The 11,970-nt window shown below is 36.7% G+C and overlaps 1 protein-coding gene across 5 annotated transcripts in view; it reads left to right on the top strand.

Annotated features, from left to right (window-relative positions):
• Window positions 1–11,970, top strand: part of LOC110019923 (paladin) — a 113,952-nt gene that overhangs the window by 64,223 nt on the left and 37,759 nt on the right. For 4 of the 5 annotated variants that reach the window (XM_020717798.1, XM_020717797.1, XM_020717796.1 and 1 more), the window contains 7 exons: window positions 5,030–5,459; window positions 5,697–6,020; window positions 6,095–6,694; window positions 6,791–6,964; window positions 8,082–8,312; window positions 8,389–8,672; window positions 8,746–9,030. In XM_020717798.1, the coding sequence (XP_020573457.1) occupies window positions 5,030–5,459; window positions 5,697–6,020; window positions 6,095–6,694; window positions 6,791–6,964; window positions 8,082–8,312; window positions 8,389–8,672; window positions 8,746–9,030 (2,328 nt within the window). Of the gene's footprint in view, window positions 1–5,029; window positions 5,460–5,696; window positions 6,021–6,094; window positions 6,695–6,790; window positions 6,965–8,081; window positions 8,313–8,388; window positions 8,673–8,745; window positions 9,031–11,970 lie in introns of those variants that run through there. The other variant, XM_020717799.1, reaches the window with a different exon arrangement.

Raw genomic sequence — 11,970 nt, 5'->3', positions numbered from 1 at the left:
ATATATATTTTCGCTTGTGTTTTTTAATATATATATATATATATATATATATATATATTTATATAACAAAGATTCCTTCTCCTGATCTGCTTATGATGATAGCAGGAGCGGGAGGCTCTGCTAGGGTTTCGCCTCATGGCGAATTTTAGCGTCTGTTACGATGATTTCTTGCATCGTCACGCTCGAAGGTTTCGCGCCTTGACTTTCTCTATTTCGTCTTTCGTCGTCCTGCTCGTCTGTTTTGTAGTGCTTTGTCATGATGCGTCTGCCTCGCCATGTCGTTCTTCGTCGTCGTTTGAAGGACGATTTTGGGCGCAGAGTCGTCTCGTCCTTCCTCGTGCTCGAAGCAGAAAGTTTCGTACCTTTTTGTTTCGGCTGCTCGTTGAAGGACGTTTGCACCTTTCGTCCTCTGCTCGACTTCGAAGGGGTTTCCGCCGATCCTCCTTCGGCGTTTGCTCTTTCTTTCACCGTAACTTCACTTTTCCTAACGCCGCGCCTCTTTCAATTGGTGATGGCTTTAGACAAAACGTATGCTGCTGCCCTTGCGGGTGTCCATGCCTCAGATACTCCTAAATCGTGCTACTTCCTTCCTTTGCGTTGGCGGAGTCCAATTTTTACGGAAGCAGAATGTAATCAGTTTGTTTCCTCCTATCGTCTGAATTTGGTTGGGAAATTCATTTATGGTCATCCCAAAATGAAGCTTTGAGCTTATGCACTTTGTTGGGGAATAAAAAATTGGACTTTTAGATGGAAGACAAATTCTGATTCAACTTAATAATGAAGATGATTATACACGTTTATTTGCTAGAAGATTAATATGAATTGATAACAGATCAATGAAGATTTTGAAATAGTCGGTGGATTTTGACCAACAGACGGAACCACCAATCATTCCAGTCTGGATTCGTTTCCATGGCATAAAATTTTATTATTTTACTCAAGAAGTGTTGTTCTCTATTTCTTTAGCCTATAGTAAGCCACTCAAAACGAACATTCCTATTTTTAATTTTTCCCGTTCCTCTGAAGCCAGGGTACTTGTTGAAAGGGACATCACTTCAATCGCTTCAGAGAAAATTTGGTTAGGCTCACAATACCAAGGATATTGGCAAAGGGTTGTGATTGAGCCTTTCCCTTCGTATTGCTCGAATTGTTGTATGTTCGACCACTCTAATTCTCAATGTCACCATCTACATCCCCATCTAAGATCAAAGAAGCAAAGTGCTCAGCCAGAGGCAGAGAATCCTCCTCCTGATTTGCTCCAAGTTATTGATGTTATTGATCATCAGAAGGATACTTCTTAAGATGTCACTATCCTTGAGGGTAATATGTGAACCATTTAGCCTCCAAACAATGCTCATGATGTAGGTCCCCCGATTCCTCCTATGGAACCTCTATTCGTGGGGGCAGGGGAGACATTTCATACTTCACAAGCCCTAAAATTACTCAAGTGGTCTCTTGATTTTGACCCAAATCCGATATGAATTAGTTTACTTTGTCTCAAGTTACATTTCTTTAATCATCAGGTTTTTTATTCAATTGGAGTCATTCTTGGAGATCCTATGAAGCTAGATATGCCCACCTTTAACCTAACCAGGTCTTCCTTGGCCAGAATACTTGTGGAAAGAGATATTATCTTACCTGATATTACTGAAGTCTGGCTGGGCACAACTCACAATAAATATTGGCAACTAATTGTTATAGAACATAAATCTTTTTATTGTACCCACTGTAAGATGTTTGGGCATACACTTGGTAAATGTCACAGGCTCCATCCAAACTTGAAAGCTAAAGCTCAAGCAAATAAAGAGGGGTCTAACCCTATTGCTATGGACATACCTGCTCAATCTGTGGAGAAAGTTCCCACAAGACAGGATTTAGTGCTGATTTGCCTGTGGATCCCGATTTGCCTGTGGATCCTGTGGATCCCCCCTTGCCAACACCGCAATTCCTGATGAAGAACATCATACTACAGGTACAGATCTAAATGTGTTTATATCACTCACTGTTATTGAAGAAAGCCCACTTACATGTCAGAGCACACGATAGCGCTCCTGCTCTCCTGACCGATAAAAAATCAGTTGGTACAACAAGTAGTTGCTTCTAATGTTCAACAACCTACACATGTTCGACACACTTTAGACCAAGCAACTGTTGGATGAGGAATGACAAGTCTATTCCAGGAGGAAGAAGAAGAATGGAGGCTGACTTGAGCTCGGGAATTTATTGAATGATACATTGGTTATTACTGATAATGACACTCATCTTACCAATTTATTAGCTGACTCCTTCCCTAGAACTAGAGGCAGAGGTAAGACAGAATTGGGTTGCTCTTTAGTTACCTGATAATCTGAATTTTGACACTTTTTGGTTTTTCTTTTCTTTCGGTCTCTCATGTATTTTTTTGTATTTTCCCTTTTTGGAACCATTTGCATATGATGGTTATCGTGTGGGTAGGGTGCCATGTTTGGGCCCTCCCACACAATCTATTGATATCATAATTTCTTTTTAATATATTAGCTATTGTGCTTTTTAAAAAAAATATGTATATATATAGTACATTGATGCTTTTGATGTATATGAGAAAGGAGTTCACTGGTGTGTAAATTGGGCTTTATGTGCGAACGATAAGAACTGAACAAAATCTTCTGGATGTTTAATGTTCTATGATTTAAATTTGCTTAAATTGAGATTATTGGTTTACTTATTAATGCTCATGACACAGTTAAATTAATCAGGTATTAAAGTAGAAGGTTGGATGTTGAATCAATTAAAGTTATAAAAGAAAAGGGGGAATTCTGTGCAAGCAAGCTAATCAAACTTTTAAGGTAATAAATTGTATAATTAATTATGTGTGATTTTATTTGTCTGTCATTAGATACATTAAGTATTTCGTTTAACAATAGAATTTTTATCAAATGATACCACAATCATTTAATATAGGTGGTTATCCAAAGAAGCGAAGTGAAGGGTTAAAGTATTTTAGAGGTCTCTCAAAATTACGGTGAGTAATTATTTTCTTATATGTATTAAATTTAAAGTTTATTAAATAAAGAATTCTTTTAATGCTTTAGAAAATTATTTTATGATTTTATGCATGTTGTAGCTTAAGAATGAAATGGAAAAAAAAACTATTTAATAACTTGAAAGGATGTAATTTAAATGAAATGAAAAGCAAATTAAATGTTTGTCATGCAGAATTATCTCCAGTTGGTACTCTCAGAGGATGCAATGCGCTCGTGTACGTTAAAGGGAACGATAATGGTGTGCCTTCAGGTGCAATTTGAGGGTGTCTTTAGTTACATTTTTTAGGGTGACTGCGGGCACATTTTTTAGGATATCTTTGAGTATAACGGTAATTCTTTTATGAAAATAATAAATAATTAAAGTAGAATTAGAAGGGTTGAATTTAAAATTTTAATGAAATTAATTGATGTTTCTTTTGGTTGTTCATGCATAGCATAATATAAGAATTTAATGCATATTAAATTATAATTATTAAGTTTTAGGCTGTTATGTCTATTAGGAGAGATTTTTTTTACCTGAGGAGAACCACTACTGCTATGTATTTTCTTTAGGATAGTTTTCTTTACTGTTTCTTTTTATTTTTGATTTATTGTTCAGTACTGCATTGAGATATTATTTTTTGATGTTATTGTTTCTGGATGCTTTAGATTTTATTGCATTTATGGATTAGTGACTCTTTTATATGTATTTGAAGTTTTCAAAATGTGGATAGCTAGATGTTAATATGCTCGACCGTTGTTCTTGCCTTAGTTAATTCTAAATTCCAACCGGGTCATGACAAAAATAGTTATGATTGAGACATTCAGATTGAGTGATTCGCCTCAAAATGACATAATTGAAAGATGACCACGAGTAACGCCGGCTATAAATTCTCTAATGGTCTAAATCCATTAGGCGGTGAACTATAGTGTATTTGATGGGGCACAATTTTTTTTTTGTTAGCTAAGATCTACTCAATTTTTTTTGTAAGATAAATATTTATTCCAAATCGACAAGGTTCAATTTGACGACATAACTCATGATTGCGGACAGAAAGCACTTAGTCAGATTGGGTTTACTACCTCTCATGATTAATTAGATTAGGGTCCATGATAGCATGAAATGACACAACAATGAGATCTTGATTAGGTTCATTATCATTTCTCTCATCATCCACTCAACACGAAAGATGATCAATTTTCTGTCTAAAATTAAAATTGATGCTATCATACGCTTAAATTTGATGCCTATTGACTAGCCTTATTGAAAGTTCTTTCTTGTTATTGGGAAGGTGAATTAACCATTGAGTTTGTGCTTATGAGAAATCTAGAACAAAATATTAAATTCCTTGTGAAAATGAGGATGAATTTTCTTCTTAGTGTCTTAACTAAAATCTAGTATGTCTTTTAAAAATTTTGCTTAGAACAAGTAAACTCTCTTAGGAGAGTTGCGTAAATTTTTGAATCCCACAAAAAATTAAGGAAAAGTGCTTTCGGCATCAGGGTAGTGACGACAAAGCAACAACTGTGGCGTAGCAATGACAGCCTCGCATTGCTAGTGCCAAGTTTTTTGGTTTACTATGATATTATTATTTTCCTTAATGAAATATGTTTATATTGAAATTTGATGCTGATAAATTAGTTTGTGATTTTGGGATATAAGTTAAAGGAATCTTACATCATCAATTTGATGCTTGTTCTTCATCAAGAAAGCATTGAGGGTGCGCCACACTTAATCTTGGAATGCACCTCACTTAGCCCACGTAAGGCCTATACCTAAAAGCTATTTTTGTGCACCTCAATTTACGTCACATTTCAGATTGCATGATTTTAAACCATGTTATGAAGAATGAACCAAATCCTGAATTGGATTTGGTAACAATGCCGAAAAGTTATCTTGTGATTATGTATTGGATTTTTTTTATGCATCGCCACTTTTTTGCCAAGATGCATGAAGTTTATTTTTGGTTGTGATTTTTTTTTCTAATCATAAAACTGCACATTTCATTTATTTTGTATTTTTACAGGTTGTTGAGGAGAAATCCAATGGGTGCGCTTGGATTTTCTAGACCAAAACAATCTATTATGAAAATTGGTGAATCTTCGGATGGTCGTCCTTTTGAGATAGGTGTGGTGGCAGCTGCAAGGAGCGGAGAAGTTCTTGGAAGCCAAACCGTTCTAAAAAGTGATCATTGTCCAGGTTGTCAAAATCTTAATTTGCCAGACAGAGTGGAGGGTGCCCCTAATTTTCGAGCGGTCCCTGGGTTTCCAGTTTATGGTGTTGCCAATCCCACTGTGGATGGCATTCGAGCTGTTGTTCAAAGGATTAGTGGAACTAGAGGCTATCGTCCTGTTTTGTGGCATAACATGAGGGAAGAGCCAGTTATCTATATAAATGGAAAGCCTTTTGTGCTACGTGAAATGGAAAGGCCGTACAAAAACATGTTAGAATACACGGTAATGCCTTTTTTCTTCTTATGTTGCTGCATATCTTGGAAATTTTGCATGTTTTAATTTCTTATTTGTCCAAGATTTTTTGAAATGTATTTACTTTTTTTTGTCTATCTTTAGTGGCATATCATTAACTATTTATTAATCTATTGGCTGCATATTTAAGCACAAATAACTAAATAATCAGTTGATTAATTTTCATTAAAAAGATGGAACTAACTATTTTATCTAATGGTAACCTAGGGAATAGATTGTGATAGAGTGGAAAGAATGGAAGCCCGTCTAAAGGAGGACATTTTGAGGGAAGCAGACCGCTATGGTGGTGCTATAATGGTAATTCATGAAACTGATGATGGGCAAATTTTTGATGCGTGGGAACATATCAATGCTCAATTTGTTCAGACTCCATTAGAGGTCTACAAACGATTGGAAATGGAGGGTCTTCCCATCAAGTATGCACGTGTACCTATAACTGATGGAAAAGCTCCTCAGAGTTCAGATTTTGATGCCATTGCAGCAAATGCTGCATCTTCGTCCAAAAATACTGCTTTTGTTTTCAATTGCCAGGTAGAAGTCCTTAAATTTAGTTTTAACATTCAAATTGCAAGGTTATTTAATCTAGTATTTTATTTTTTTGGCAGATGGGTAGGGGCAGAACAACGACGGGTACTGTGATAGCTTGCCTTCTTAAATTACGAATTTCTTATGGGAGACCTATTAAAATTCAATTGGAAGATGTTTCCAATAGAGAGTCAGATGGTGATTCAATCCGTGATGTTACTTTCAGTGATAACATTTCATTAGTGTCAAATCTAGCAAAATCCCGAAGTGGGAAGGAACTTCATCGTGCTTTTGGAATAAACGACATTATCATATTGAGGAAAATTACTAGATTGTTTGATAATGGAGCAGAGTGCAGAAAGGTTTTGGATGCTGTGATCGACAGATGCTCGGCTCTGCAGAACATACGCAAGGCTGTTCTGCAATACAGAAAAGTATTCAATCAACAGCATGCAGAACCTAGAGTAAGGAAGATGGCCTTACATCGTGGTGCTGAGTATCTTGAGTGCTACTTTAGGTTAATTGCTTTTGCAGCATACCTTGGAAGCGAAGCATTTGATGGTTTCTGTGGAGAAGGAGAAACTAAAATCACCTTCAAAGCTTGGTTGCATAGGAGACCAGAGATTCAGACTATGAAATGGAGCATTAGGCTACGTCCAGGGAGATTCTTCACAATTCCGGTAATGAAACAGGACTGTTTTATTATAGCATCTGTTGTTTTTTAGCTTATAAAAGCAGTCAAGTTTTCCTTTTTCTAAACAATTATCCCTTACCAGGAGGAGGCTAGAACCCTACAAGAATCTCAGCATGGTGATGTCGTGATGGATGCTATAGTTAAGTCTCGCAGTGGTTCAGTTTTAGGAAAGGGTTCTATACTAAAGAAATACATTTTTCATGGGCCAAAAGTTTCAAGCAGAATTGAATTTCAAGGTGCACCAAATGTGTACAAGGTTAGCTTTACTAATGTCTGTAAACTATAAACTGTATTGATTTTATGTGTTTACCCCAAAGTTAAATGTTGTTTAATTATTTATATTCAAAAGAATGATTGCGAGGAATCTCCATGTATTCACTGTTACATAGTAGGTGTCAAATTAAATATTAGTATAATGCAGGACACAAATAGCTTTTATTCAGTGTTCTGTGAAGTAGCATGGATGCAAAATGAGGGGATTTTGAAAGTACATAGTAATAACTTTAAATTTGGAGGGTCAACTCAGATGATCAAGCTGCATGGTTTCTGCATTTTGAATGGAAGTTCTAGTTTCTAGCCTTGCATATGTAATCAGTTGCTTTTTTTTTTTTTTCAGTTTATTGCTTTTGACCTTCTTAAAGCTGTTCTAGGGATAAGTTTGCCATCGAACTAGAGCAATTTGTTTATTATCATTTTTTTATATGTTGACTAAGGTATTTTATCGAAGCATGCAATTTGTTTAAGTGAAACATAAAGATTTAGTTCTTCTTCTTTCATCAATGCTTTTAGCCATTCAAATACTTTTGTCTTTTACATTTTCTTGAGAAGCATTGTTGTCATTTTTATAATACTGTAATTCTCTTTTTCCATGTCTCCTTAATCAAGTGCCATTTATGAGAGACAAATTTCATTTGATGGGAAGTTGTAATATGATAACGTTTTTCTGAGTTGTAAAACTGGTGGTTCTCATGATAATCAGTTACTGTCACTTTATGGTCCTTAAAATAGTTACTTTTTATCTTTTCCATAGTTTAGTACCACTTTGATGATTTTTCCTAAAAATATTGTATCTAGTTCGTACATATGCTTTATGATAATTATGTTATTTTCATGCTGCTTAATTGGTTCTCCATATTTTTTCTCTAATTATTTTGTGGCCATTGTTTCAGTTTTGTTTTTTTTTTTTTTGTTTTTTATTTTTCATTATCATTTTATTTTGTTTATATTTTTATTTGTAATAAAACATATTTTATGGGCAGTTTCTAGTAATTGTAATTTCCGTTTATAATAAATTACTTGGCGTGCAACCATCTTGTTGAACACCTAAGTATGCTTGCAAGTCCAATTTTTTTTTTAAACCATTCTTTTGTCAGGTGGATGGATACTCTGTTTATAGTATGGCAACTCCAACTGTTGATGGCGCTAGGGAAATGCTAGACTATTTGGGTGCCAGGTGGACTGGAAATGGAGGTACTCCGCCAAAAGTTCTAATAATGGATTTGAGAGAGGAAGCCGTTATCTACATCAATGGCTTACCTTATGTTCTTAGAGAATTAGATCAGCCAGTTGATACGCTGAGATATGTTGGAATTAGTGGGCCTTTGGTGAGTTTCGAGCTAAGCAGGCTTCCAGAAACCTTGATATATTGTTATTCTAATGTCAATCACAACCTTTATGCAGGTAGAAAGCATAGAGTTGAGGATGAAAGAGGATATAAATTCTGAAGTTTCCCAGTCAAAGGGCCAAATACTTCTGCATCAAGAGGAATTTAATCCAGTTACTAACCGTTGCATTGTTATTGGATTTTGGGAGCATGTCTTGTTAAATGATGTCAAGACACCAGCTGAAGTATATGCTGCTTTGAGGGATGAAGGATACAACATAGAATATAGGAGGATACCTTTAACTAGAGAAAGAGAACCATCTGCTGCAGATGTTGATGCGATAAAATACTGTAAAAATGAGTATGTTTTTGATTCACTAGTCCTTTATAGAATTGGATCATATGTGGTACCTTACTAGTATTGTTGTCTTCAGTTGTGCCAGGTATCATCTTTTTGTTTCGCTTACAGGACATGGAGGGGTTGCATATGCAATGGTTATCAAATGTCTTGGATTAGATGCAGATGCAAAGGTTTCATCAGGAGCATCTGAGAATGCTGAAACATTTGTTTCTTCAGCATTACCCATAAATAATCCTGCTTACGGACCTGTTTGTGAAGAAGGACTAAAGTATGGAGACTATAGTGATATACTAAGTCTTACTAGAGTATTGATCCATGGGCCAAAGTGCAAAGCTGAGGTTGATGCTCTCATAGAAAGGTAAGAACTGATGGTGGAGAAAACATTTTCTATTATGTTTTAACATGACATTAACCATTTATTCGTTTACTCAAAACGGAAACAAAACAATTTGATGTTTCTCTTGCAACACAATGACTTGGATGCGGAATTCATAGTTTTAGCACCAATTTCTTTTACATAACATGGAACAACAACAAATCACAACATGCAACAACAATTCATTCTTTTACTCAAAATGGAAACAAATCAATTTGGCGTTTCTCTCACAACACAATGAAATCAGTATCTTTAACCATAAGAATATTTGTGGTGGAACTTTTAAACTTTTAAACTAGAAATGCATGGATAAACAGATTCATAGCAGAGAAGGCAATTTGATCCGTCGATAATAAAAAAGAAATGAGACGATTCATTGTGAGAAAGGCTATCTCTCTCAATGGATATAGAGAAAGGATAAAAAAAGAGACTAAGGCATTCCTTATCACTCGAAGCTTATTGATGAAGTGGACTTGAATCTGCACTAGGTTTTCTAGGGCTTCGACTGCAAGCATGACTTGGATGCGGAAAGCGTAGATCTAACACCAATTCTTACGGCGACGAAAACTTGAGAAATTTATAGAGAGAAGCAACAGAAAACCCTAAAGCAGCAGGGACGTTGGCGGCTGGGATCAGGGGAGTGGGGGAGAGCAGGTGGGGCTGACTGCTGGAAATAAGGTGGAAGGAGGTAGGAGTAGGTATGACGACAGGATTCTTGAATGGGAAAGGAGGACAACAGGCCGGTGACCGGCGCTGGAGAGGTAGGGAGGGGAACTGGCAAGAGGAGACTTAAAGGCAAGTGCCGACTGGAAGAAAAGTGTTTGGCGCAATTGTGTGTGGGGAAGGGAGATAAAGGGTTCGTTTGGGGCAGCTTATAAGTGCGGGCGGCGTTTTGAAAATGTCGCCGTACCGTTTGGTTCGCGCGTTTTGTCAGCTTATCTGAAACTGTCACGTTTCAGGATAAGCAGCTTATCCTAAAACACACAAGCTGCCTCAAACAAACCCAAAGTTTGTCACCACCTCGGAACAAGATACAGCTGGAGCACCATATAGCTTTGGATACAACCCTAACAGGGAAACGCCTAGAGGCAAAAATTTGAAATAAAAAATCCAAAAATGAACCCTAAACTCAGCGACACATTTATATTAAGTAGATAGGTGAGAAGGAAAAAGGAAGGGGGAATTGGGTGGTCGGTCTCGCCCAATGAAGGTTCAACCTCTTGCTGGACTGTGACTCTTGCTGACCCAGAACCCCTTTTTAGTCCAGCAAGCCCCACGTCACTTAAGCTTGTTCGTCTCTTTCTGCTCTTAAAGACCAACAACCGACACCTCTTTCTCTCTCTATCTATCTCACTTTCTCACACAGACTTTCTCCATTTCATTTTAACATGCTATCAACCTTGTGCTAGGTATTTGTAGCATTTTTGTAATAACTGAAATAATAATAATAATTGTTTATAAAAAGAGCAATTTAAATGAGTAGGTTCATTTCGAGTAACCATCTTGGCAGTTCTAACAATAGGAGACAGACATCTCATTCGAACTAGAAGATCAGAGAAATCAAGAGTGAGAGACAGAGCAAGGAAAGTGGAAGAAGAAGAAGAGGAAGAGCTGGATCAAACCCTAGCCGTAGAAGCATATAAGAAGAAGCATTGCCACCACGTTCTGGTGCTTACGGAAGGAGGGATGATTTCATAGGCAATGGAAGAAGGAAGGCAGGGTGTTGTTGCATTTCTCTGTGCATTGTAGCCACAAGAAGAAGACATAATGCAGGAAGGGGAGAACTGAGGCTTGTGTGCATTCCTGTACAAGTTTGAGTGACTTCAAAGGGGAGGTTGTGCCCTAGTCGGTCGAAGGAAAAAAGGCAGGGGTGGATTAGTGGGTCTATTTATGAGAGAAGTCTTTGTGTGCGTGATTTGTGTAGGAGGCCGAACCAAACTCTTAAGGTTAGGGTTTAAAGCAGCATTTTAAAGCTGAACCAAACTGGTAGGTCCAAATGATTTGACCGTAAACTGGCTGGTGCTCCGATTCTGGTTGAGTTCAAAACCGATCCCGCATCAAACTAGAAAGAATCGGCTGAAACCGGCGGTCGAATCTATCTACCGGCTGGAACTGGCAGTCGACCAGTCAACTGGTTAAAGTGTAATTTTTTATGTGATGCCACATTTTAATTGGAAATCATGAAGAATTGTTTGAATCTTTTGATATCATGAATTATGTATTTTGCTCTATTTATTCCCACCTTCATTTCTTTTATATTTTTGTGAAGTATGCATGACTATTAGTCTATTATCTTTTCTTTCTTATGATTCAATATTTTTTTGTTATGTTTTTTTCTTATTAACCTTCCATACTGAATTTCATCTAATTTTTATTTCATTTAAACTATATTTAATATTTTTTTTATATTTATGACGTTACTCAGTTCAAATCCCGGTTCAACTCTGGTTCAACCGCTGAACCTTGAAGCTCCTCCTCTACCGGTTCAATATCTTGTCTAGTTTTCTAAACCTTGGTTTTAGGTTAATTAAGGGCTTGTTTGGGATTACTTTTTGTTTTATATTTTTGTTTTTGTTTTTAGTATATTTTGTTTTTTGTTTTTTGTTTTCTATTCTTAAAAAACACATTTGATACCGTTATGATTTATTTGTTCTTATAAACAAAAAATATAAAACATGTTTGGTTATGTATTTTAATTGTTATTTAAAGAAAAAATATATTTTTTATAAAATTGTTGGGTCCACGTGCACTCCAGTATTAAGCTATCTCTTATGATGTATATGACGTCTTCCTTGCTGTACCCAGCACTAAGTATTACCTGTGGACTGGTGGGCGGTTGTTGCAGCTAAAAGGGGTCGGCAGCGGGTGTCTGCGAGCGACAGCAGGAGGCAGCTGCCAGTGGCGGGGGGGGGGGGGGGGGGG

The sequence above is a fragment of the Phalaenopsis equestris genome, unplaced genomic scaffold, assembly GCF_001263595.1.
Source record: "Phalaenopsis equestris unplaced genomic scaffold, ASM126359v1 Scaffold000088, whole genome shotgun sequence".
NCBI lineage: Eukaryota > Viridiplantae > Streptophyta > Magnoliopsida > Asparagales > Orchidaceae > Phalaenopsis > Phalaenopsis equestris.
The sequence above is the reverse complement of the archived record's forward strand: the minus strand, read 5'-3'. Positions and strand labels throughout refer to the sequence as shown.